General features: G+C 40.6%; 2 protein-coding genes across 3 annotated transcripts in view; one reads left to right on the forward strand and one right to left on the reverse strand.

Moving 5' to 3' along the window:
- Positions 1-576, reverse strand: part of CLTRN (collectrin, amino acid transport regulator) — a 41,393-nt gene extending 40,817 nt beyond the window's left edge. Inside the window, exon 1 of the mRNA XM_048861618.2 lies at positions 465-576. Within this exon, the coding sequence (XP_048717575.1) occupies positions 465-576 (112 nt within the window). The remainder of the gene's footprint in view (positions 1-464) is intronic.
- On the forward strand, positions 481-27,133 carry ZRSR2 (zinc finger CCCH-type, RNA binding motif and serine/arginine rich 2). Of its 2 annotated transcripts, none has more exons than XM_048861579.2 (12): positions 481-609; positions 1,745-1,824; positions 2,336-2,411; positions 3,924-4,032; positions 6,833-6,919; positions 9,992-10,030; positions 11,847-11,962; positions 14,486-14,699; positions 18,211-18,266; positions 18,545-18,654; positions 19,586-20,069; positions 26,732-27,133. In XM_048861579.2, exons 1-12 carry the CDS (start codon positions 563-565, stop codon positions 26,733-26,735), a joined length of 1,422 nt encoding a protein of 473 aa, XP_048717536.1. In that variant the 5' UTR covers positions 481-562; the 3' UTR covers positions 26,736-27,133. The 2 variants fall into 2 exon arrangements, with proteins under 2 accessions (XP_048717536.1, XP_048717554.1); XM_048861597.2 differs by lacking the exon at positions 26,732-27,133 and adding an exon at positions 21,357-21,537.
- The last annotated feature ends 11 nt before the right edge of the window (positions 27,134-27,144 follow it).

The following is a 27,144-nucleotide window of genomic DNA, read 5'->3' on the forward strand; positions in this document are numbered from 1 at the left end:
CGGCGGCAGCGCCGGGCTCCTGCCTCGCTCCAGCGCGGCCTGCGCGTGCGCGCGGGCGGGGGCCGGGAGGGGGCAGCAGCAGCAGCAGCGGCGGCGGCTGCAACGGGCGCGCGCAGGGACCCAACGGCTGGACAAGCAAACGCGGGGCGGGGTGAGTGGCCGTGACGTGCCAGGGCCTCGCCTCTCTCCGGACCGGCTTGTGCCCGCGCGGCCACCCCCTCCCCAGGGGTATTTCCGGCCCTGTGTGACACGCCGAGCGCGCGGAGGGGCTCACGGGTCCCCGAGGAAAGAGGCGCGCGCACGAGCACAACCCCCCCCCGTCTGGGATCAAATCACAGCACCAATCCCGCCCCCGCGTCCCTTCGCCCCGCCCGCCGCACATGCGCACCGCAGCCGACACTCACCCCTCCGCATGCGCAGGTTTAGCCGTCGTCCCCGTGTCGTGCATGCGCCGTTTTACACACCAGTCCCTGCTTCCGCCCGACCCAGGGAAACGGAAGGAAGGCGCCGCTTTATCCTCTTCCGGTTTCGTATCATGTGACGTCCCCCTTCCCTGCACAACATGGCGGCCCCCATGCTGATCCCCGCGGGGGCCCCGGAAAAGCTGGGGTGAGTCTGGGGGCGCTGCTGTGACGACCCCTCGCCCTGCCTGACGCTGGCACCACCGGGGGCCGCTCCCCGGTGCCGGGCCCGCCCGGGCCGCTGTGCCGGTGGGAGATTCCCCCCGCCCGCCCTGTGCTGCCGTTAGCAACAACGGGGAGCCTGGGAGCTCCCCTTCCCCCCCCCCCCCCCGCCCCGCGCCAAAGTCTGCAGCGACATAAGCAGGATCCCTGCCCCGCGCTGCGCCTATCCCGTCTGCATCGTGCGGTTAGTCAGCGCCCCCTCTCTCCCCTGTAGATGTGTTGTGGAGGATGAAGCAGCAATATGTTTAGCTCGTGCCTGAATATTTGGGGCAAGAAAGAGAGAAGTCAACGAGGATTCTTCTCGCTCTCTTTCCACCAGGTCCAATTACAGGCCAGAATGAGAGGAAGGCTAGAGATGGTGGTAACAGTGCCGGGAAATTGGAGAAGGGGAGAAGTTTTCAGAAGGAAATTATCATGAGTTCAGTTTTGGCTGCAGTAAATTTACCTTGATGGAGAGCCACATTGATGCAGAGCTGTCAGATGCAGACTGAGATGTGCTATTGGCTAGAAATTAGAATTGGAAAGGTAGATCTCAGAATTATCTGTAGTATTTACACACCCAGACAATATTTAGAAGGGGTAGAAGGCAAGGACAGAGTTGTAAGGGGCCTACAGACAACAAAAGAGAGGAGGAAGAGGACCCACCAAAAGAGATGCCCAAGGAATAATAGGGGAGATGTGAGAATAATTGGGAGAAAGTGGAGTAAACAACTGTCAGTGCTAGCCTCATGTCCCTACGTGTTATAAGTCAAAGAAGAACGTGATAAGGCATGTGTGATCAGGCATGTGTGATCAACGTTGTAATGTCAAAAGCAGTAGCGAGCTTTAATTAGTAGCCTTAATTATTGGCCAGACGAAGTTCTAAAGTCAAGTTTTGCTGCTTTTTTTAAAGTAATGTCTGAAACTTTTATAGAAATACTGCTTCTGTGAATATTTGGTGTTATGTAGCATATTTGATTTTATGACTTTTGTGTTGATGACAAACTTGAAATGTTTAACTATACAACAAAAATGTTCTGATAACTTTTCATAATACAAGTGATGTACTTTACCATCTTTAGCCATAAAAAATACAAAGCTATTCTGAAGAAAGAAAAACGAAAGAAAAAGAGACAAGCGCTTGCCAGATTAAGAGATTCAGGTAATAGATAAGTCTTTTTTGTTGCTACTTTGTAAGGATGTACAAGTTATTTTTTCTTGTCACAAGGAAAAGGAGACATTAAAATGTGAGCAACGTTATCTGAAGGACCAGAAGACATACGATTTTAATGATGCTCCAGAAGAATGAGATTTATAAAATAGAATTTTTCTTTAGGAGATCTGAGCATGTAGTGCATTATTACCCACATACAGTGTCAGATGACTTAAAACAATATGTAGTAAATATTTTTGTATGTTCTTACAGGTTTTTTAAATGAATCTTAAGTTTAAGCCTACAAGAGTAAAGGAAAGCATGTACACTAACACATGAATATCTTTGAAGAAATGGTATTTTTGATGTTTAGTTTAAGGAGAAACTAATTTAAAAAAAAAACTAGGGTAGCTCTAATTTGAAGGTTTATATTATAGTATTTCTGTTATACATAGTGATGAGGACCAGGAGAAAAATTATATTTAGATGTATGTACAGGGACATGTTACTTTTTCCTCAGAAATCACAGAAAAAAGTGAACCATTGCCTGAAGAGGAGGAACTGGAAGAAGAGGAAAAACAACTTGAGGCTGAAAGGTAAATAATCTAGAGTTTAAAATAATATCTGCAGTTGAAAAATTGTTGTTTAGTCTTTTATTTAATTTCATGTTGAAATCTCTGACAATTATATTTTGTAAATCAAAATCTATTTTTGTCCATATTATGTAGCGTACAGTCAGATTTCTCTGAAAAATTACCATATATTCTCGTTCATTAGCCCATTCTTTTATAAGCCGACTCCCCAAGATGGATAGGTAAAAACAGTAAAAACTGTATGACCCTTTCATAAGCCAACCCTATATTTCAGGGGTTGGCAAACTTTGGTTCCTGGCCCAGGGTAAGCCACTGGCGGGTCGGGACGCTTTGTTTACCTGGAGCATTCACAGCGTCCCAATTTGACTGGGAACGGTGAACCGTGGCCACAGGGAACTGAGGGGCTCCATGCCTGCAGATGCTCCAGGTAAACAAAACGACAATAGATAATCAATTCAATGATTTTATAACGTTTAAAATCATCACATTTTGGTATAGACCCATTTATAAGCCGACCCCCGCTCTTTGATGCGTCACGTTTTTACCAAAAATATTCAGCTTATGAACGAGTATATCCGGTAACTGTGGATCAAACAGAGTTTTCTGTGCGCAGCAATTTCAGAGAAACTGGATTTCCTTGTGTCCATAATATATGCAACAATTTAACCAAAATCACTAAATTGGAAAATTTCAATCAGTTTATTTTGCCTAGTTTTAGCTCCTAGGATAAGCAACAAACATATGGCTGACTATTATGGCCCGCAAACATATGGCTGATCATACAAGAAACTGCTGAGCTTGAATTAATATGCAAACTAGATACCATTAACTTGGGTTTGAATAGAGACTGGGAGTGGCTGGGTCATTACAAATATTGAATCTATTTCCCCATGTTAAGTATCCTCACATCTTCTTGTCAACTGTCTAAATGGGCCATCTTGATTATCACTACAAAAGTTTTTTTCTCCTGCTGATAATAGCTCATCATAATTAATTAGCCTCTTATAATTTGTATGGTAATTTCCACCTTCTCTGTGTGTGTGTGTGTGTGTGTGTGTGTATATATATGTTGTCTTACTATGTGTTCCATTCTATGCATCAGATGAAGTGGGCTGTAGCCCACGAAAGCTTATGCTCTAATAAATGTGTTAGTCTCTCAGGTGCCACAAGTACTCCTGTTCTTTTTGTGGATACAGATTAATGTGGCTGCTACTCTGAAACCATATTAAATTATGTTCTAGTCCTGCCCAGAATTAATGTTGATCTATTGATTGGAAGCATATCCCAAGAAACTCATAATCTGGCAACAGAATTCAAAAGAACATGAATAAGCACCTTTTTGGGGAAATGTAATGTTAAGAAAAAAAACTTATAATTATTTAACACAGCAAGATATTATAACTATATTTAATAAGTCTGCAACCATGGCAGCTGAAATATAAACAAAAGTATGTCCACAGATTACTGATGAACACTGAACTTTTCTTGCTAAGTAGCATCTGATTTTATTGGTAGGCAAAAACTACATGAGGAATGGTTGCTGAGAGAAGAAAAGGCTCAAGAAGATTTCAGGCTCAGGAAGGAAAAGGAAGAGGCCACGAGAAGACTTCAGGAAGAAGAGGAGGTGAAGTATAAATTGAGAACAGTGTTTAACTGATACTGCCCATCATCTGGGAAAAATATTAATGTCTTTCTGTTGTGTAGCAGCTACACAATGCTTGGAAGTCCAGTATGTTTATTTTTTTCAGTTTTGATCTTAAAAAACATATAAACCATTCCTCACCAAAGGATATCTATGCAATGCTCTGGCCACCCTTGCCATAAATCTAAAAACTCAGTTCTGGAAAGGTTACAATGTATAACATGGTTGATGGCAGGATGGATAAAAATCAATTATTACTATTTTTTAATAAAAAATCATATTTAAAATATAAATACAGGTTTATTGTTAAAAATTGTGCTGACTTAAAACTTATATTTGAAATGACAATATGAAATATGTTAAGGCCTATTTGTGACGGGTTGGACTCCGTGGGATGTCACCTGGTGTGCTGGGACGCCACTGAGTCAGACTCTTCTGCCAGCCTGGGCCCCCTTTACCTGGTCTTGCTGTGTTAGGCTCCCCAGCCTTTTCCAGCCAAGCACACCCACAGGGCCACACCCAGCTGCACAGAGAGACAGAGATTGGCTCTGCGAAGGCTCAGTTTAAGGAGCTTGCCACAGTACCCAGATGTTCACCTCCCCTTCCCCTTGGAGTACAAACCCAAAATTGTATGAAATTGGTCTCTTTCCTCAATGAGAAGGAGGGTCTGCACAACTTCTCGCCCTCTGAGTTAGAAATCACATAAACTGGGTTATATTCTAAACCAGAAATAAATGTTTTAACTATAACAGGTGTATTTTAAGTAGTTAAGGAGGTAGCAGACAGAACAAGGCAGATTACTAAGAAAATAAAAACAGAGCACACAAACTAAGCTTAATACACTAAAGAAACTGGTTACATGTAAATTCTCACCCTAAATATGGTTCTAATAATCTTCTTCACAGGCCAGACGCCATTCCAGCCTGGGTCCAGTTCTTTCCCCCAGTTCAGTCTTAGTTGTTTCCAGTAATCATCTTGGGTGGGGTAGCAGGGGAAAATTGATTGCCTGGATTACCTTACTCCCCACCCTTAAATAGGATTTTGCATAAGGCGGGAGTCCTTTGTTTCCTAGTTTGACCCCCCTCCCCATCTTCTCCTGGAAAAGTACAGAATTCAAGATGGGTTCCAGTACCAGGTGACATGGTCATATGCCTCTGTAGGGCCCTGTAGCGCCCCTGTAGCCATTCTTCACAGGCTGATCCACATGTTCACAGGAAGACAAAGCTCTTTTACTGTCCATTGTCTCTTGCTGATGGGCCATCAGCGCTGTCTGGCTTTTTCATTGTTTTACCTGAAGTGTTAGCTGGGGCATCACCCAAAGTAGCATAGTTGAAATACAGATACATAGTCAGTATTCCTAACTTCAGATACAGAACTGATACAGGCATACAAATTGGATAATCACGTTCAGTAAATGATAACCTTTCCAGTAATATCTCACATGAGCCATCTTGCATAAAGTATATCTCAGTTATGTCACATTCATATCATAAGCATATTTCCATAAAGAATATGGACTGACACGTCACACTATAATCTATTAAAATAATTTAAATTAAATAAAAATATTTAAGCAATACATGATTGCTGTCAAGTTTTGAAGAAAGTCAACCAATGAACTGGTGAAAGTCACTGGCTGAGCATCTGGAATCAGTTTGCTGAAGTACTGAGCCAGCTTTTGATAGCAGTAGCTCTTCTGCAGATGCATAGACAATATTGTCATCATCTCAGTTTAGTCAGCAAGTTCAGTTACATTATTGTAGTTCATTCAAAGTTAAGAAGCCAATGGGGAGTTGAAAAAGCATGAAAGCTTATTTTCTTCTACCAGTCTCGGTGTGAGAGAATAAGATCGACTAGTTCTAAAATCTTGAAGGACTTGGTGATCAGTTCAATTCACTTTTTACAGATTGTTTCCTTTATTTAATAAATCAGTTTTAAATGCAAAACGTGTTTTAATTAACCTTTTTCTTATGTATCCAGCGCATTGCAGTAATAACGTATTTTAAAATGTTGTCTTTGTGCATATTTGATTGAATTCAAATATCCATCCACATAGAGCCTGACACAAATTACAGGTACAAAATTATCTAGTCAATAAGAAATGCATCACTTACCATTTTTTACCATATTAAAAATATAAACATTAAGAATCTAATATGTAAGTTAAGCCATATAATTACTTAAATGTATATAGATACATATCATGTATCCTTTGGTTTGCAAAAAGTACCCAATTTAGTGGAAAGGCTATATTTAGTTGCAAATCAACAAGTTATAACGACAGGTTTCGGAGTAGCAGCTGTGTTAGTCTGTATTCGCAAAAAGAACAGGAGTACTTTTGGCACCTTAGAGACTAACAAATTTATTTGAGCATAAGCTTTCATGAGCTACAGCTCACATCATCGGATGCTCACGAAAGCTTATGCTCAGATAAATTTGTTAGTCTCTAAGGTGCCACAAGTACTCCTTTTCTTTTTGCAAGTTGTAATGGTTACCAAACAATGTGAATCAACACTTCTTTAGGAAAATAATTAAGATGTATAAATGCAAAGCAGGATTAAAATTAAAGATTTAAATCAGCGTTTATTGCTTGGTGATTTAAAACATGATTAAAATTGACAGTTTAAGTTACTTTGATATAAATGAGTCCACCCTGGGTGATGGTTTTGGATTTACCTCTAGTTTTGTCATTCATGTACATATGTGTATGTATTGTATTTTTGAAGGAATATTCTTTTAATCATTTACCAAGAAAATGAACAGTTTCTTTCTTCTCATAAAGAGAAAGATAAAAGAAGAATGGGAAGAACAGCAAAGGAAGGAAAGAGAAGAGGAGGAGCAGAAGCAACAGGAGAAGAGAGAGAGAGAGGTGATGCCTGCACTGGGAGGATAAACACACTGCATATCCTCTTACAATACCAAATGTAACAGTCTACAATTATATATAAATGTCAAAAGACAGCTTGTCTATTTATTGGAGTTAAAAAACTGGGAGTGGAAATAATTGACAGGTGTTTTTCTGAGACCTGGAAATAGACCCTCAGTATATTATTATACTATAATGAAGCCTTATATTGGGGATAAAAATTATACAAAAGTAGCCTCAGTCCTTCAGTTTGTGTAGCGACATATGGCTTCTTGTATTACTCTTCCCTTGTAATTATTTGCATTGGGGAAATATGAAGGTATATTGCTGGCACTCATTCTCACATGTGCACTTAACATGTGACACGTTAAAGATAACTCTTAACATAGTATTGTATATTTTCCCTATCAGACATCTGAGCAGTCTTAACGTAATCATTTTTAAAAAGTTCCTTACTTTGATCTGGAATTATATTGCTGCTGTTCCTTAACAGTGTTCTTACTCAAAAGATGTTACAGGTCCTCTTTACCTGACTCATTCATCAGGATGTATCTTTTTCATAACTTGTTGGGTGGGGAAGAATACAATATCGAAAAGTGTTAACAGCTTTATAATGAATGTAACCAAAAAAAGTTATTTGGTAGAATATCTGCTTAGAATTTAGAGAGATTGTAGCTGTCCCCCTGGATTTCCTCCTACAAAGGTCCAAAGTCAAGTTGACCCATTGCTGTCATTGGGGAGGGATGATCACAACTTTCTGGAGTTCATCCATCTCATTTCAACTTCTCCAGAGCAGCAAGAGATGAAAACCAATCTGATCCTACTCAGTTTCATTCAGAGCTGCTTCACCAGAAACAAAGATGGGATTCAGCCCACTGCCATCTTCAAGTAACTGCAGCAGGAGAGGAGAGAGAACAAGTAGTTTTCCCTCCTGCTCTTAATAATGGAAGATAGTACTGAGGTTACTGTACATACAGTAATTCTTCGCTTAATGTTGTAGTTATGTTCCTGAAAATGCTACTTTAAGCGAATCCAGTTTCCCCATAAGAATTAATGTAGATGGGGTGGGGGGAAGGTTCCAGGGAAATTTTTTTCACCAGACAAAAGACATTATATACATATACAGTGTAAGTTTTAAATAATTTTAAACAATTTAATACTGTACTCACCAATGATGATTGTGAAGCTTGGTTGAGGCAGGGGCCTAGCAGGGTTAGGACACAGGGGCTTGCCCCGCTCCACCTGCCCAGCACTCCTGCCAGGGAGTGGGGTTGAGGCATGGGGGCTTGCCCTTTTCTGCCCACCTAGTGCTCCTGTCAGGGAGCGGGGTCAGGGGCTTGCCTGCTCCTCAGCTGGAATGCTGGGTGGAGCTGGGCAAGCCCCTGCATCCCGACCCCACTCCCAGCAGAAGCACTGGGCAGGCAGAATAGGGCAAGCCCCTGCTTCTGCAACCTTATAGTGGAACATTGCGTGACTTTAAATGAGTATGTTCCCTAATAGATCAGCAACCTAATAACAAAACAATGTTAACCGGGATGACTTTAATTGAGGAGTTACTGTACTTCTCCCGTAGAAGCAAAAGAGTGACACTGACAGAAATTGTCAGTCACTCTCTGGAACTACTGAGGAAGTGATATGAGTGGTGGCAGCCACCAAGATACAGATATGATCGTCTGGATAAAGATAAAACTAAAAAGTAAAATGTGGGTGAGTGGTAGAAGTGGACAGTAGACTAAGAGGATAGAAGACTGATCCAAATGGAATGAAAGAGTGGAGACTGTAAAGGAAGGAAAGGGTGGTTGGACTTGGTTCAGCAGTCAGCACTTACCCAGCTGGGGCAGAATTATGTCCCTCATTCCCTGGGTAAACAGGAGCTGGGAATACTGTGCTGTCTGGCTGCAAAAGCAGTTCTGTCCACCACTGCCCCTCTCCCTCCACCTAACAGAAAGTTGCTATGATGCATGTCTTCTGTGTATGATTCTAGATGTCCAAACCAAGATGAAGGTATGAGGAGAACCTCAAACATGGTGGGACAGACTGAAATGGAGAGAAGAGAAAACAATAGAAAGATTGAAATGATAACTAAAGGGGAAGAGAGTGGTGGAAATAAGGTGTTAGTTGTTAATTCCTGGAATCCAGTATACAGTATAGAAGAGCACTACTGAGTTGACAGAATAAATGTCATGCTTAAACTGGCCAGCAGAAATTTCTGAATTGTTAGCTAAAACTGGTTCCTGAATTCTTCGTGGTCACCTGATGGTGGGCCACAGACAACTACATGGTCAAATGGTGCTGACTCTGCACCTTGTTTCAGCTGCTAAATTACATTAAAATCAATATAAATGCATTACATACTCTCCTAAAATTGCTCTTCAATGTAAACGATTGCTGTAATTGCCCAGGAACTATATATGATCAACACTTGGAAGGGAAGGGTCCCCATGATTGTGACTGGGAGGGGAGGTGGGTTCATGAGCCATTCGTTATTAATACATAGTTCAGTCCATAAAAAAAAATTGAGAGCACCAGAGTTAAAATAAAATCCAAAACTTTTGCTATAGATGTTACTGAGTGGGCTGTGTGTATGCAAAGAGACCTAAGACTAGGAAAATCCAGAGCTAACTTATTAATATTAAAAATGCATTTTAAACTTAAGTGGTCACTTCTCTTGGCTTGTCCTGAATTCCATTTTATATTTATGCCCACTTATCAAGCAGAGCGTTAGTGCCACAGATATGTTTAGGTGTGCAAAGTAACATACAGTTCAGTGGCAGCAAAAATAGAGAAAGGAAACTACTAGCTTCAAAAGTAACTTTGAGAAGTGCTCTAGCATTTAGATATTAGAAAACGATCATCTACAGCGAAGTCTTCTCAGACGTATCCTTTAACAACATTATAGGGGGTCTGACTTACTGCAAAGCAAAATATAAATTTTCAGTGTTTTTAAAACAAACCACCACACTACTTTAGAGAGTATGGTCATTAAATATTGCAAATTAGGTTCTTAACTAAAGAAACCAGATGAGTTACCTCCCTTCAGGGTTTTCACTAGTCCTGTGTTTGCACCATTTATAGGAAGCTGTGCAGAAGATGCTGGATCAAGCTGAAAGTCAGGTATGTTCAGTCTCTTTTCAATAAAGAACTGAAAGATCACTATTCCCTACCATCTGATTTTTGTCTTCTGGCATGATATTAATCTCTTCTGAAGAGAAGCTAATGGCGTTGTATAATTTAATATGTAATGGTTTCCATGAGCCATAAACAATGTATTTACTAGCTGGAACATATAATTAAGCACATTTGTGGCTATTTGGTAGCAGTGCAGCTGAGAGTGCTTGTTGCTGTTCAGGAGAGCCAGGTCCAGAATGACTTTGGGATTCTGCTTTCTGGGCCACTGAAGACTTGTTATGATGGTATGTTTTCTTTGAATAAAAGCAGTCTGCAGCAGGAGAAAGTACTGATTCTGAAATAAAGAGGGAACCACTTGGCTACCTGGAAGAGTGTAGATCTCATATTGGTCAAAAGTAGTAAGAAAATCTGCAGAATGTTCTTAAATTAGATCTCAGTGCCTGCATTCAGTCTTTCCATTTCTTTAAAAGAAAGCAACTCATTTTATCTCACCCAGTCAGTAAAGGTTTGTAAAGGTTCTTGCACTGAATAGACTCTTGCACGTATCTAAGAAGTAAACTTAATTATAGTTACCCATTTCAGAGTTGATTGCTATTAGCCACATTGGAATAGTGTTGGATTCTCAATTATATTTAGACTGAGCAAGGAAACTAAAGTTCTAATTGACAAAATCTGGATGGAATACTTTGACTGTTTTTATTGTCTAGGGCTCTAATATACTTCTGGGAGAGAAACAAAGGGAAAGTGTAGTATATTGGAGTTTGAAATTGAAAGATACGAGGTTTCAGTTTGTGAGTTCTACCACTGCTGAAGCCCCAAATGACATTCTGCCATGGCCCCCTCCCAAATGGTGCTATCCCCAGTAGAAGTGCCAACTGTAAATAATCATAGCTTTCGCTTTATTTGGTGTGAGAAGCACTACTTCAACACTTTTCCAAACTGCTTTGCTTATTAAAATGAGTAAAATTCACCTTTTGAAGGGTGCTTCCAACTTTGCTTCAAGTCAACAAATACTTCCAATTTGGTAATCTCATGTTGCATTTTAGGAGTCCCAGGTCAGTGGCTTGAGTACAGAACTAGAAATGGGGAATTCCTGAGTTTTAATCCCAGTCATAGCTCTGACCGATTTTTTTCTGTGGCCTTGAGCCAAGTTACTTTAACTTTAGTACTTCATTATTCCTATCTGCATAAAAATTGATACTTGTTTACCTACTTCACTGGGCTGTTGTAAGGATAAATTAATGGACCCAACCCTCAGTTCCTGCCAGAAAGCATTCAGCCCAATTCAGGAAAGGGGGTGCAAAGATGTCTTTAGCCACTGTTACACACTCTCAGTCCTGGGGTTGCTTTGCTCTGAGGTGAATCTCTTCCTTGAGGATCCCCCTATGCTAGAATGGTGGGCTATCCTAATGCAAGAAAGAACATTTGTAATTCTCTTTGACAGTGCAAGTCCAGTGTAAGGACTGAGTACTGTCATTGTTTGTAAAAACTTAATGTATCCTGCACTCTGGCAAATGGAAAATTTCCATTTGTGATCTTAAGTTCCTTTTTTGTAGAGTTTCCTCGAATCTGTGTAGTTACCAAGGAAGAGCTGTCCATCTTTAGATAGATTATAAGCACTTGGATGACCATACAGGGCAGTATTTAAAATCCTTGGTTCAAACTCACCTGGGTGTCAAAGGAGATAACACTGAGTTACATAAGTATTGAATTTGACTCCTTGCTGTCACATTTATTTATTTATTTTACTGTGTTCTGCTCATTAAAGTAATGATATGTTGTTAATGGTGTTTTTAAACAGCTGGAAAATGGCACTACCTGGCATAACCCAGAACCACCAGAGAACATAGGAACGGAGAAAGATAGAGCTAATTGCCCATTTTATATCAAAACAGGATCCTGCAGATTTGGAGACAGGTAACTGGTCAAATGTTGGAAATATAACATGGTTGAAAGGGGTTTGCTCCTTTGGGATTTCTTACAGGTTTGTGATCAGATTATCTCCTCACTATTGCTGTGTGGTTTCCTGTAGACTTACTAGATAAGATTCTGTTCTCAGTTATACAGCTCTGAATTGAGAGTAAAAGCAGTGCACAGTCAGAATTGGGTTATCTTTTTTTATTAGAACATCAAACTGCCAATAGTCTGGTCCCAGTTTTGATCTGACTGACTGATTCAGCAGAAGCATTTGCAGAGGTAGATCATTATGTCATCAGAGTATATGCAGTTTCCTGTTATTATTGGTACAGCTCCAAAAGAATATGTCCAGTCAGATATCTACTTAAATTTGCATACACTGCACCTAAAACAGCTACAAAAACAAGGTAGTGTACAACTGCACGACTAGAAATGTCATGTGACTTTCCCGTATCTCATTATTTGTACAGTACACATGGCCATTGCACATGGTCCATCTAATTTAGTATCCTTTCTCCAAAAGTGCTCTGTACCAGATGCTTTACAGAGAGACATGCAAAATACCCATTGTGGACAATTCTACAACATAATTCTGGGGAAGCTTCTTTGGCAGTTAATGGCTGGCTTCAATCCTAAAAGATGAGAGTTGGTACCACTTTTAAACCTCATCCTAGCTATTTCAACTGCAGATGACATTTTTACTACTCAAAATAATATTTAACCCATTTTAATCCTTCTAAATTCTTTGTCTCAATGGTATATTGTGGCAGAGAGTTCCATGCGTTAATTATGTATTGTGTAAAAATAAAAATGTCAGTGGTTTTAAATGTTTCCTTTTAATTTCATTGGGAATTCCCCTGTTCTCATAAGACAAGGTGAACAGAACTACCTGACCTTCTAATCTCTTACTTACTGCCTCTGAAAACTTAATAAGCCCTAATGTGTTCCAATGACTTGAATCACACGTGTTTCCTTTCTTGGGCACTGTTCTATTATGAAATATATAAAATGAATGGTACAGAAGGTCAGTAGGGTGCTCTTACCATTTTGCAATACCAGAAGGGGTCGTACCATCAAATTGAAAGGCAACAAATTTAAACCTGAAATGAAGCCTTTTTGTATAATTCATAAATAAGCAGTGGAAGTCTACATGTTGAGGTTGAGCTTAGTAGGACTCAAAGTTAGACTTGTGTCAAAAATGAAAACGTATTTACAGTAGATAGGATCTAAGTATGTGTCAATCACTAATTGCTTGGAGACAGGAAAAAACTTTCTTCCTATGGACAGCCTATTCCATAGTTTTCTGTTACAGGGCTTGTACCTTTCTCTGTAGTATTTGCTCTTTGCCGCTGTCAGACATGATACCGAGCTAGATTGCCCACTGGTCTGGTCCGGTATAGCAGAATCCCGTTTATCTGATCTAATTGGGACCGGGGCCAGATTGGATAATCAGAAAGTGGGATAATCTGGAGAATGGGAGAGTGCAATGCTGCAGCACTAGCTAGCAGCACTTCTGGCCCTTGGGTCCTGGTTGTGTGGCGGAGAGCGGGAAAATGGAGGGTTGGCTAAACGGGGGTTTACGTTCGTATATCATGAACAAACCTCCTAGCTTTATTGTAACAGGGTTTCTATATTTTCCAATTTTAGTTTCCTATCATACAAGGTTTCTTTGTCTAGAGTTTTAATAAATGTGGTAGTTTGACTGCATTGTATTTAAGCTGTATCCTCTGAAGTGTGCTTCCAAGAAAGAACTAGCACATTTTGGACAGAGCTTTTTGACTCAGTTACCTGGGTGAACAGGGGAGTGTTTGAAGCAGAGATCCTAAAGCATAGTGAAACCCTTCTCATTCAGAAGCAAGACAGAGAGATTACTATTTGAGGGTGTCTCACTGAGCTTCAGGCTGTTATGGTGAACACCGTATTGCAGCATCTGAAGGCCACTTATGGCCACCAATATGATGTGATGTAGGTTAAATTAAAACTTCTGTACAGAGCTGTCACTTGTAAAATGTAGTATTTCCATAGCTGTAGATGCTCACAAGCTGGCGCCTAATTTTCCTTCCTCTTCCCCTTCCCAAAAGGATGAGAGTAGTTTCATTAACTTCAATAAGAGTTATTTAATTTTGCAAAGAAGAATGGAGGGGCTCTTACAGAAGTAAGACTTTAAAATATCTTGCAAGACCCTTCAAAAATTGAACAGACATTCCAAAATAGCAGCATTTGAATAAATGCCTTTCATCATTTTTGAAATTTCCAACTGATGATTCTTTGTGTGTTTGTGAACACTATTGGCATTTGTATATGGCAAGATGCTTTAAAACTATCAGGAAACTTGTCTTGAATTACCTGCTTTACTCCTTGAAATATGCTGATTCCCATAATTACATGAATGAAGCTCCTTTTTAGAATATGTTCTTGCAATTCAGAGCTGTTAGTGGGTCCAGAAATAGCAAATGTTTGCAGCTTTAGCAGGTGTAGCCTTTGCTGAAAGTGAGGTTTTTTTCTTTACCATAAATTATATAGGTGTTCCCGCAAACATAACTACCCAACATCTAGTCAGACGCTTCTGATCAGAGGTATGTTTGTTACGTTTGGGATGGAGCAGTGTAGAAGAGATGACTATGATACGGATGCGAGTCTTGAGTACAGTGAGGAGGAAACCTACCAGCAGTTCCTAGACTTCTATGAAGATGTACTGCCTGAGTTCAAGAATGTGGGAAAGGTTATTCAATTCAAGGTATGCATATGAACCCAGCGATAACCATCACATCTCATTGTTCCTTTGCCAGTCTTGACTAGTGTAAATCTCAGTTGTGGAATAGGTCATAGCTAAGTTTATGTACAATTTCTCAATTCAAACTGCGTATTTCTGATGGCACCTGTAAACTAATCTCTGGGTCATCACAGAGGATTATATTTCTTCAAGATTTAGGTGAAATCCCTCCCAAAACGTATTCTGGGACAAACTCACAACATATCTATAAAATTACCTTCTGAAACAATCTGTTATTTCTCAGCCCTTATCTTACTAAGCTTTTGAGCAGGCCAGCACGTTCTCAGATCATTTTACCAACCACCTACTAGCCCAAGGACTAAGCCTTTTAGCCAAAGTAAAGGTAGCAGTGCTGCCATGGCTGTGCGTCTCTCACCTTCCCCCCCTTTCCCCTGACAAACTAAGCCTGTGGTAATTTAAAGGAGTAAAATGGTTATATGCTTGATTTATTTAGAACACAGTCAACTTTCTGTTTAATTCACTTTTTAAAAATGTAACTTGCTACTAGGACTTGGTGAAGAGCAGAAAAATATTTGTTTGACAGATTGAACGAGTATGAAAGTAAAATGTTTGAATAGTACCTGACTAATTAGAAATGGTAGAATTTGTTGCAGAAACTGCAGCTGTGACCAAACACCAGCTTTTTATAGTTGCTGCAAGTTTGAGTGGCGTTGGACCTCCTGCACCAAGTTGCAGTGCCATGCAATCAAATTTGGCCTGGCTGCCCCTTTGTCCTGAGCAGGTGGGGGCGGAGGCCACTGAGGAGAAGGATGGGGCCAGGGATCCATGTGGGTTGAGGCCAGGCTTCCCAGGAGGCTTGTCCTGCTCACTACCCAAGCTCTGTGGTGAGTGCTGCTGCCTGCACTCGGCCCTGCTGGTGCTGGCCTTGCACTTTGACTTGATGCAGTTTTGCCTCCACCAAGTGATGTGGGCTAGATCCGCCAAGAAGCAGCTTCTCTGTGATCTTGAGGACTTCGCTTTCTGTGGCTGCCCAGCTGCACCAGAGGATAGGCTTGGGGAGGCCTAAGTGAACGGGGCCAGGACTTGTGCCTCCCAAAGTCACAGGGCTTGGGACAGCAGAGCCCCAGCAGTTCCAGCCTCCCACAGGCTTTCAGAGGTCTCTCTGTGCCTGGGGCCAACTCTAGAGCACAGGGGCTCAGGCCCTCCACACCAAAACCACAACTTTAAATCAACTGTGGCTACAACCTTTGAACCAAAAAACCCACGATTTTCTTTTCTTACAGCCTTAATTCTGATCTATTCCAAGAAAGAGAAGTATCTTCTCATGACCAGTCCTGATTGTTTTCCATTTTTATCCCTCCACCCTCTTTCCTTTTGTTGAACTCTCTGCCTTTCCTTTCCCCCCAGATATTTTTCTCCTGTTGTACAATACACTTGTCCATTGTTGGGAATTGTATTACAAAACAAAATTCCCACCTGAACGCTGTGAATTGCATTGTTGATAATGAGGCTTGGGGGATCAGAAAGCAAGGCAATACAATGACTTTTCAGTGGATTTCATTGCACAGTAATATATACAGGAGTTGAGTTAGCTGATGATGTGGCCAAAGTTGGAAGATCTGAAACTCAGATTGGAATGACAATGGTTGAGGATATTGATGCCTTATCAAAGAAAATATTAGCTGAAATAAATGGTTGAAAGACAAGATCTTCTGAAACCAAAGGATTTCTGAAAATAACATCCACTGTTGTGAGAGTAAGGGGACACACACTGTAGGAATGAACATCAGCAGATGGCATCTAGATAGATGCACTCTGCAAGATGTTTCAGGAGCAAGCTTTCACAACCACCTATGCCTTTGAATATAATATTGTACGGATTTGACACCTTGCATCAAGCCCTTTCAAAGAACCTTGTTGGAGTCACCTAATTCATTCTCAGATTTCATGCTGGACATTATTACTGTGGGACAAGACAACAACAAATTCCCACCAGTCCAGGTGTAGACAATGCTCCTAAGGCCAGTCCCAGTTGTACCGCCATGCAATTAAACCTGCTTTTCATCAAGTTTAACTAACATGGTGATAAACACTTGAAGCTGCAGAGCCTTGTCAACACTAAAGCTACCATTGGTTAACTTGCACTGGTAGGTATTTTTATAAAATTCCCTAGTGCGCACTCGGTTTATTTCTTGCATGTCAATGGTGTGATCTGTGGTACACTATTAGTAAAAGCTTGTCTGTATTATGCTGCCGTGGGGCCATTCTATATCTAATGGCTTGAATTATTTTACAGTGTCTGAGCCAGAAATGTTGACTGTAGCATTACTTACTAATAAGCTAATACCACATTCTCTTTATTGAAGTATTTCACCTATATCTGTCTGAAAATTCCTATCCTAAGCATTTTCAACCTGGGTAACATACATCTGATCAGTAAGTTAAATCTGAAGTAATGTACCTTTATGTAACATTTCAAAGATTAGAAAAATTTATTTGTGCAACAAAACCATGCCATCAAAAGAGCTTTTAAATCACTTTCAATGGAATGAAACCAACTTTTTGGTCCAGTACAGGAAAGAAAACAACAGCAGGGGCTAAATATTTAAGAGCTATTTGCATAGTAGCCTTCTTTCTCCTGTCTTAAACTGAGCTTCTCTTTATTCCTAGTCAGATTGAGATGCTTATATGTGAATTTAGGAATTAGTGCTTAGTGCCCACTTCAGAGCTGGAGTATCTCATATTTAAAAGGGTGGCGACCCCACCTCCCAAAATATCAAACTTTTCCAGTGTCAGCATTGCTTGTCTGTTGAAGTACATGTTGTGGCTATTTTTTCATACCTGATTTTTCACCTCTGTTTTTCTCCATCTCCTTATTCATTCTCCCCCTTGTCTTGTCAGTTTTTCCTCTCCTATAAGTGCTATTAGTGTCTAATGATGAGCATTAGCAGCTCCAACAGCACTTTTAGCCTTTATTACTACTAACTGTTATTAGCTATTAAGAGTCCAGGTGGTGTTGACTGTCTTTGTAGTATTGGTGATGCCTTCTTACAGTCCAGCTGGACAGAACACCATGTAATCAGGAGGATTAATCATGTAGTGACACATCAGTGTTGCCTACCCAGGGTGCAATTCTAGAGAATGAAACAGAACCTGATTAACAGAGCATGAGGTGTAGTATGAGATGTGTGTGTGTTTTCAACTAAAAGCTGTCAGCTATAGGGGAAAAGAAAACGCCTATGTTTAACATCAAAGCAAACCATTTTAAATGTTGTTCAAATATACCACAAATACTTTTTTTTAAACAAACTTCTATTTAATCAGAATTAAGTATTCAGTTTTATTAAACCTGTATGTGAAAACCAGGCCAGAAGAATTGATAAATAAAATACTTTTACATTCTTGTCACCCTACGTGTGAGCTAAACTGGGATGCGTATAGTTCCATCAAGAATGAACTATGTGGATCTCTCAGTATTTCAGAAGCCTTAATCTGACATTTAATCTCCTCTTAGGTCAGCTGCAACTTTGAGCCTCACCTGCGGGGAAATGTATATGTTCAGTACCAATCGTAAGTGCCTTGCAGTTAACTTTTATGACGCTTGACAGTTATATACGCTAGATCATAAGCAGTACCCAAGTAATACAATTTTACTTTTTCCTGTTGGGTTCTAAAAGGTTTAATTCCATATTCCTATTTTACTTAAATTTGAATGTCACTTAAACCCCATTTTTCTATGTGATTCATCCCCATACTGCAGTAAGAGTCCAAATTTGATAGAAAACAGAATTTAAAGGATTGTATGATATCCCAATAATGCTACAGGCTGCCTTATCTTTAAATTAAAGGGAGCGAGACTGTCAGGAAGCCCTTACTCTATTCAATGGACGATGGTATGCAGGACGACAACTTCAGTGTGAATTTTGCCCAGTGACAAGGTGGAAAACTGCTATATGTGGTATGTCAGGGATCAACCTTTATAAAAGGGAAAGTCTCTCATTACTAAAAGACTTATTAGAGAACTAAAAGATTAAGAAGTGATGTCTTACCGGCTTTCAAATCAGAGAGATCCACATAAAATTACAGGAACCTTTTGGGGTGCAAGGCAACAAACTGAAAACATGTACTAACTTGACTACACAAGCTTTGGGCAGGAAGTGTATATGGTGTCCAACTGACACTGCCGGGGGGATTTAGGAAACTGACTGTAGTTAGGATGCAGTAACACCCTCAACCTTTAGGAAGAGTGTTTTGGGATAACAGATGATTGTAAAATAGGCAGGATGTACATTTTTATATCTCATTCGAAACCAGCAACCTAACTGGTTCTGAAACATTAAAACATAGCTTCTTCATTATGATCAGTGTTAACTATATTTAGCTGACTCTTACCTCAGTCTTGCTACAATCCGAAATGTATTTATCTTGAACAGAAAATTCGCACCTCCAGGATAGCACTTAGGCTATAAGGGGCCAGTCCATGCCGATTAACTCATGCCTTTACCAGAAATCCCTGAGATTTAACTAACACCTATCCTGCCCAATTTACGTAACTAGGAAAGTTAAGTTATAAAATTACTAGCTCACTTTAGCATAAGACATACTAGAATGTTTGAAAGCTAAAACTAATATCAGGATGGATGTGTCTCATGAGTAAGATTAGAGTATAATCTTTGAAAAGAATTGAAGTGTGTTTTTTCTTTGTCGATGAGGCTGATAGGCGTGGTATGAATATCTATAGTGGAAAAGGCCAAAAGATTAAGCGGAACAAATCTTTTAAAATACATATTTAATTAAAATGGCTGACATTTCATTAAAAAATAGAATTGTTGCCTTTGTATAACATTACCAGTAACCTTCTTTTTAAAAAATAAAAATATCTGTTGCAGGTTTATTTGAAAGGCAGAAATGCCCAAGAGGGAAACACTGCAACTTTCTTCACGTATTCAGAAATCCACACAATGAGTTTTGGGAGGCCAATAGAGACATACATATTTCTCCTGAACGGACCAATCTGTCAGCTAAAAACTCTGAAAGGAGAAACAGAACAGGCCATCATGAGGACTATTACAGCAAGTCAAGAAGACGGAGCAGCCCTAGCCCAGATCATTCTTACAAAAGAAATGGAGAATCAGAGAGGAAAAAAAGTAGCCACAAGAGCAAGAAAAGACGGCGGTGTAGCAGGTCAAGAAGTTGGGAACGAAGGCAGTCACATAGTAGAGGGAAGAAGAGGAGAGGTCGTAGTCGCAGCAGAAGTCGTAGTTGTACACGTGGTCGTAGCAGAAGCCGAAGTAGAAGCTCCTCTCGGTCCAGGAGTCGGGGCAAAAAGAGGTCAAATAGCAGAGGAAGAAGTAATGAACCCCCTCCAAAAAAGTGAGAATTCTTTGAGGAGTTGCCACTTGAGCAACTGTTGTGTTACCAAAGATACCATGTGTGCAGTAGATGGCTATGTACCAAGAATAATGTTGTACTACATTAGGGTATATCTTGTATTAAAATGAGTATCTTCATAGTAAAGGACCCAAGCAGGACTTAAGAGTTTAAGAAAGATGGTACAGATTTATTGATTTAAATTTACCACAGGGTCCTGGGAATTCAATATTTTGTGTAAATCCTTCCTGTTGGACTAGACACCTGAATGTATCCTACAATTAGCTGGAGATCAGGGATCAAATTCTCCCCACCGTGGAAGAAAGCTCCCTGTGCTGCTGCTTCCACACAGTGCTTGCTCAGCAGGAATATGGGGGTGAAATTAAGATTGTGAATGTCACTTTGCCTCGGCTGCTAATGACACTGAGCAAATCCTGCATGTAGGAACAGCACGGAGGTGGTCGTGCTGAGGGAAGGAGAAGTGAAAGCCTGGAGAACAAAAATACCAAGAGGGAGTGCACAGGTGGTTGGTTCAGTGGTAGCCCACTTGATATTCAATCCTGTGCTCCCTGAGCTACCTGTAGAGATTATGTGCTTGGTTCAGCAAGTTAGCTGGGGCATAAATCAAGGCAGTAATGTTAAGGCATGGTAATCTAAAGTGGGTTGGGTTTTATTAAGTGAAGTAAGGGCTAAAGATTACTGCAGGGATACTATAAACCAAAACACAAGAGCTGCTAACTGAGGAGCAGAGTAGCTGAAGAAATGAATAAAGTATGTATAGGAGAGTAATTAATACTTATAGGGCTGTCAGGACTTCCTCATTCCAATTCCTTATACACTTTCCTATGTGGAGCATGCTGCCACTAATGAATTTGGATGAATTGTTTTGAACAAAGCGGTAATAAAATACCTTCTAGAAATCAAGGTTAATCTTGATAGATGGGATGCTATTAGTGTTTAAAATCTTTGTTAGCATTCCAAATGGATGTTTGAAACCCGTACAATCTTGGGGTATAAATTAGATACAATATTTAGGTGCCTAATTGCCCTTTGCAAATCTCTCCTCAACTCCCACTGATTTTTTTCAAGAGGAACTGGGAGCCCATCTTGTTCTTGAAAATATCCCCCACAATGCAGATACTTATAGCCACACTATTAAATAGAAAAGGAAATATTTATTCCAGCCTTGACTTGAGGGTGCAGCTTCTTCTAAAGCTTTTACCATGCATCAGTGGTTAATATCAGTAGTGCATTCAGCAGCTGCTGTTGTTTTTTTCCTCCACATTTAAGCTGTATGGGCATGCATTCAGCACCAAAAACTAGACTGCCACAGGTCTGCTGCTACAGCTTTGAGGTGTTAGCATTCATTTTCCAACTGCTTTCATACCTCATGCTTCAGTACTACCATTTCCCAGAACACTTAAGTGAGGTCTGAGTGTGTGAGGATTCAGAATCAAACAGTCATGTGCATGGCTTTTTGTAATAACACTACAGTTTAGTACATGATTATTTTTATTTGAAATCACACCTAAAGGTTTTTTTAAATGTAAGCTGAAATATTGCAAGAGAAATAGCAGAAGGGCTCAAAAAGGAACTAACTTGAGAGGATGGATTTTCCAGGATGTGTATTTCTACTGCCATTACAGCTCCTGAAGACTTTACAAAATGCAATAGTACTGGTACAGGTCCTATCACATGGTATCCTAAAGGAATATGACAGTAGGTCCCCAGTGTGCTAGGTACTGTACAAATACAGAGATAGTCCTTGCTCCATGGAGCTTACAATCAAAGACAGACACTCTCCCTCCTTCCCCCCCCCCCCCCCAAATGAGGGCATTTCAAGCAGTCTATAGTGAGTGTAGGCTATTGACAGGATCCCATCCCAAAATGACTTAATGCTGGTGGAATTAAACAGGGTTCCTGTACCGCTGCAGCATTTCTTCAGAGCACATAACTAATTTCATGGCTATACATCAGAGAAAAGCTGAAAGTTACTGAGCTAGATGCAGTATAGTGGAAAATCAGGCCCTTCATCTCTTCTGGCCCTCAGTCAGCATGGATTCACCAAGGGCAAGTCATGCCTGACTAATCTAATTGCCTTCTATGATGAGATAAGTGGCTCTGTGGAAGAGGGGAAAGTGGTGGATGTATTGTTCCTTGACTTTAGCAAAGCTTTTGACACGGTCTCCCACAGTATTCTTGCCAGCAAGTTAAAGAAGTATGGGCTGGATGAATGGACTATAAAGTGGATAGAAAGTTAGCTAGATTGTCGGGCTCAACGGGTAGCGATCAATGGCTCCATGTCTAGTTGGCAGCCAGTATCAAGTGGAGTGCCCCAAGGGTCGGTCCTTGGGCCGGTTTTGTTCAGTATCTTCATAAACGATCTGGAGGATGGTATGGATTGCACCCTCAGCAAGTTTGCAGATGACACTAAACTGGGAGGAGAGGTAGATACGCTGGAGGGTAGGGATAGGATACAGAGGGACCTAGACAAATTGGAGGATTGGGCCAAAAGAAATCTGCTGAGGTTCAACAAGGACAAGTGCAGAGTCCTGCACTTAGGACAGAAGAACCCCATGCACCGCTACAGACTAGGGACCGAATGGCTCAGCAGCAGTTCTGCAGAAAAGAATCTAGGGGTTACAGTGGAAACAGTATGCATCCGATGAAGTGAGCTGTAGCTCACGAAAGCTTATGCTCAGATAAATTGGTTAGTCTCTAAGGTGCCACAAGTACTCCTTTTCTTTTTGTGAATACAGACTAACACGGCTGTTACTCTGAAACTTGTTTGAGTGATTGGCTGAACAAGAAATAGTACTGAGAGCTTTGCTTCTGAGAGCTACTGACCTGGGACAAGAAGCAATTTAACTTGTCTGACATGCAGTAGCTGCAGTTTTTATTCTTTGAGGCAGAGTACAATAAATGACAAATATCACTGAGACAGGTGTCACTCACTGTTGAACAACTGTGTAGCCTTTAATATAATAATTGTGGTAATGCACAGGATGGTCATCATCTCTGTTGAGGAAATGACTCTTGCCTTGAAGCACGAAAGGCAAAAGTTAGAGCTGAAAGATTACCAAAAATGTTTTAAACCTTCCCTGCTACTGCTATGAACTGGAGAACCAAGAATATCAGGGTTGGAAGGGACCTCAGGAGGTCTAGTCCAACCCCCTGCTCAAAGCAGGACTGATCCCCAACTAAATCATCCCAGCCAGGGCTTTGTCAAGCCTGACCTTAAAAATATCTAAGAAAGGAGATTCCACCACCTCTCTAGGTAACCCATTCCAGTGTTTCACCACCCTCCTAGTGAAAAAAATTTTCCTAATATCCAACCTAAACCTCCCCCACTGCAAACTTGAGACCATTACTCCTTGTTCCGTCATCAGCTACCACTGAGAACAGTCTAGATCCATCCTCTTTGGAACCCCCTTTCAGGTAGTTGAAAGCAGTTATCAAATCCCCCCTCGTTCTTCTCTTCCGCAGACTAAACTATCGCAGTTCCCTCAGCCTCTCCTCATAAGTCATGTGTTCCAGTCCCCTAATCATTTTTGTTGCCCTCCGCTGGACATTTTCCAATTTTTCCACATCCTTCTTGTAGTATGGGGCCCAAAACTGGACACAGTACTCCAGATGAGGCCTCACCAATGTCAAATAGAGGGAAACAATCACGTCCCTTGATCTGCTGGCAGTGCCCCTACATATACATCCCAAAATGCCATTGGCCTTCTTGGCAACAAGGGCACACTGTTGACTCATATCCAGCTTCTCGTCCACTGTAACCCCTAGGTCCTTTTCTGCAGAACTGCTGCCGAGCCATTCGGTCCCTAGTCTGTAGCAGTGCATGGGGTTCTTCTGTCCTAAGTGCAGGACTCTGCACTTGTCCTTGTTGAACCTCAGCAGATTTCTTTTGGCCCAATCCTCCAATTTGTCTAGGTCCCTCTGTATCCTATCCCTACCCTCCAGCGTATCTACCTCTCCTCCCAGATTAGTGTCATCTGCAAACTTGCTGAGGGTGCAATCCATACCATCCTCCAGATCGTTTATGAAGATACTGAACAAAACCAGTCCGAGGACCGACCCTTGGGGCACTCCACTTGATACTGGCTGCCAACTAGACATGGAGCCATTGATCGCTACCCGTTGAGCCCGACAATCTAGCTAACTTTCTATCCACTTTATAGTCCATTCATCCAGCCCATACTTCTTTAACTTGCTGGCAATAATACTGTGGGAGACAGTGTCAAAAGCTTTGCTAAAGTCAAGGAACAACACATCCACCACTTTCCCCTCTTCCACAGAGCTATGCATCCGATGAAGTGAGCTGTAGCTCACGAAAGCTTATGCTCAAATAAATTGGTTAGTCTCTAAGGTGCCACAAGTACTCCTTTTCTTCCAACAAGTTTGTTTACATTTGCAGGAGATAATGCTGCCAACTTCTTATTCACATCACCTGAAAGTGAGAACAGGTGTTTGCATAGCATTGTTGTAGCCAATGTCGCAAGATATTTACATGCCAGATGTGCTAAAGATTCATACGTCCCTTCACGCTTCAGCCATCATTCCAGAGGACATGCGTCCATGCTGAATAACAATCCAAAGCAGTGCAGGCTGACGCATGTTCATTTTCATCATCCGAGTCAGATGTCACTAACAGAAGGTTGATTTTCTTTTTGGTGGTTTGGGTTCTGTAGTTTCCAAATCGGAGTGTTGCTCTTCTAAGACTTCTGAAAATATGCTCAACAGCTCATCCCTCTCAGATTTTGGAAGGCACTTTAGATTCTTAAACTTTGGGTCAAGTGCTGAAGCCATCTTTAGAAATGTCACATTGGTACCACCTTTGTGTTTTGTCAAATCTGCTGTGAAAGTGTTCTTAAAATGAGTATGTGCCGAGTCATCATCTGAGACTACTATAACATGAAATATATGGCAGAATGCAGTTAAAACAGAACTGGAGACATAATTTCTTCCTCAAGATGTTAAGCCACAGACTTAATTAATGCATTAATTTTTTTTAAATGAGAATCATCAACATGAAGCATGTTCTCTGGAATGGTGGCCGAAGCATGAAGGGGCATATGAATGTTTAGCATATCTGGCATGTAAATACCTTGCAATGTCAGCTACAAAAGTCCCATGCGAATGCCTGTCCTCACTTTCTGGTGACATTGTAAATAAGAAGCGGGCAGCATTATCTCCCATAAGTGTAAACAAACTTGTTTGGCTGAACAAGGAGGCGGCCTGAGTGGACTTGTAGGCTCTAAAGTTTTGCATTGTTTTGTTTTTGAATGCAGTTATGTAAGAAACAAACAAAAGCTATATTTCTAAATTGCACTTTCACGATAAAGAGATTGCACTATAGTACTTGTGTAAAATGAATTGAAAAATACTATCATTTTTACAGTGCAAATATTTGTAATAAAAATAAAGTGAGCAGTGTACACTTTGTATTCTATGTTGTAACTGAAATCAATATATTTGAAAAAGTAGAAAAACATCCAAAAATATTTAATAGATTTCAATTGGTATTCTATTGTTTACCAGTGCAATTAATGATTCATTTTTTGAGTTAATTGTGTGAGTAACTGCAATTAATCAACAGCCCTAGAACTAAAGACGCAGTTTTTAACAAGGAGGGTAATTAACCACTGCATAAATTAGCAAGGCTGTGGTAGATTATCACTAACATTTTTAATCAATACTGGATTTTTCTGATGTATGCTCTAGTTCAAGCAGGAATTAATGCAGGAAAGTGGCATGGCTTATTATACAAGTCAGGCTAGATAACAGTCTCTCAAGACCTTATCTATGAACCTCTTCCAAAAAAGCCTTAATGGAGTAGGTTATTAGCAAGCTACAGGGCTCCACTTTAGCATGCTGCAAACGTCAGCATCCCTTATAAGCTATGGAGTCTGAATGCCTCACCCTTGTTCCAGCTTCACAGGATATGAATGGGAGGGAAAGCAAATAGAGAACGCATTGGCAGAGGAGGTTGGGGGGACAAGTGGCTAAAGCAACAATTTTGGGGGGAGAGCATCGCTTTGAGGGAAGAAGAGAAGGTAGGGTGCATGTTCAGGTTCTCTAGTCAGTAAGAGATAAATGGCAGCGCTAGTTTACAATACACTGGAGAGAGAAATCTGACAACCTTGTAAAGATGCTGGTTTATCACTTCACTGAAATATGAATACAAAACAACAGCCTCCTGCTTTCTAAGGCAAGTAAAATCAAGCAGCAGAACAAAACTTTTACAGTCCTGGTACTAAATGAGATCAAAAGATGGAGTCCAAACTGCCAGGAAAACTAGATTTCCATGGTAGCTGGCCCATAGAGGTAAATTTTGCAGCATGGCAGAATTAGCAGAATCCTGCCTATAAATTAGAGAAGTGAGGTTAGCTTGAGGTTGATTTATACCCCTAAATGCTGTTTTGCAGTCTATCCTTCAACACTTGGAAAAATATTCTGCAAGGCATTCAATTTGAAAATTCTTGAAGAGTCCAATGCTCAGTATTCCAAGCACAGCACAGACTATGTGGCAATAGCTGGTGTAGAAAAGGATGAAGTAGAGAAACTTGCTCTTGCATTTAAGCTTGCTTTCATCTTATCTGTGGCAGGAACCCTTTAAAGGGAGGGTACTAATGATTTTCCACACTTCTTTCTTCCTTCAGGTAAAGCCAAGTGGAATTCAGACAAGAATCTTAGTGCTCGCTTTTTGAAAAATGTGTGGTGGCTTCTCCCAGTTAGACACACACTTCAACTGAAATGAGGACTGCCTATGCTGTACTGAACTGCCCTTTATCATAGTCAAGAAATTGAATGTTAAGCTTGTATTATCCAACACACCTTCAGTTAATGTGTTTTTGGCCTTAATTCTTAAATGAAATAGCACTATAGCCTAAACTGAATATCCATTTAGATGAAGTTTCTTTACAGTAAAGTGTTTAATGTGATTAAGCTTTCAATTACCTGCTAACTTATTGTTTTCTGTAAAATTTTTAATAGCTGTAAATAAATGGAATCCTTGAGTACACCTTACTTTTTTTTTTTAAATAAAGTTTGATGCAAATCCAGTGATGTAATG

The sequence above is a fragment of the Caretta caretta genome, chromosome 1 (genome assembly GCF_965140235.1).
Source record: "Caretta caretta isolate rCarCar2 chromosome 1, rCarCar1.hap1, whole genome shotgun sequence".
In the NCBI taxonomy this organism is placed as follows: domain Eukaryota; kingdom Metazoa; phylum Chordata; order Testudines; family Cheloniidae; genus Caretta; species Caretta caretta.

What these genes read in the sequence shown, in the direction of transcription:
- ZRSR2 (XM_048861597.2), top strand. Translation starts at nt 563, where the DNA reads ATGGCGGCCCCCATGCTGATCCCCGCGGGGGCCCCGGAAAAGCTGGG. An exon ending in TCCTGCAGATTTGGAGACAG is followed by an intron (nt 11,963 to 14,485) that starts GTAACTGGTCAA and finishes TAAATTATATAG; the next exon opens with GTGTTCCCGCAAACATAACT. An exon ending in GTGGAAAACTGCTATATGTG is followed by an intron (nt 18,655 to 19,585) that starts GTATGTCAGGGA and finishes TATCTGTTGCAG; the next exon opens with GTTTATTTGAAAGGCAGAAA.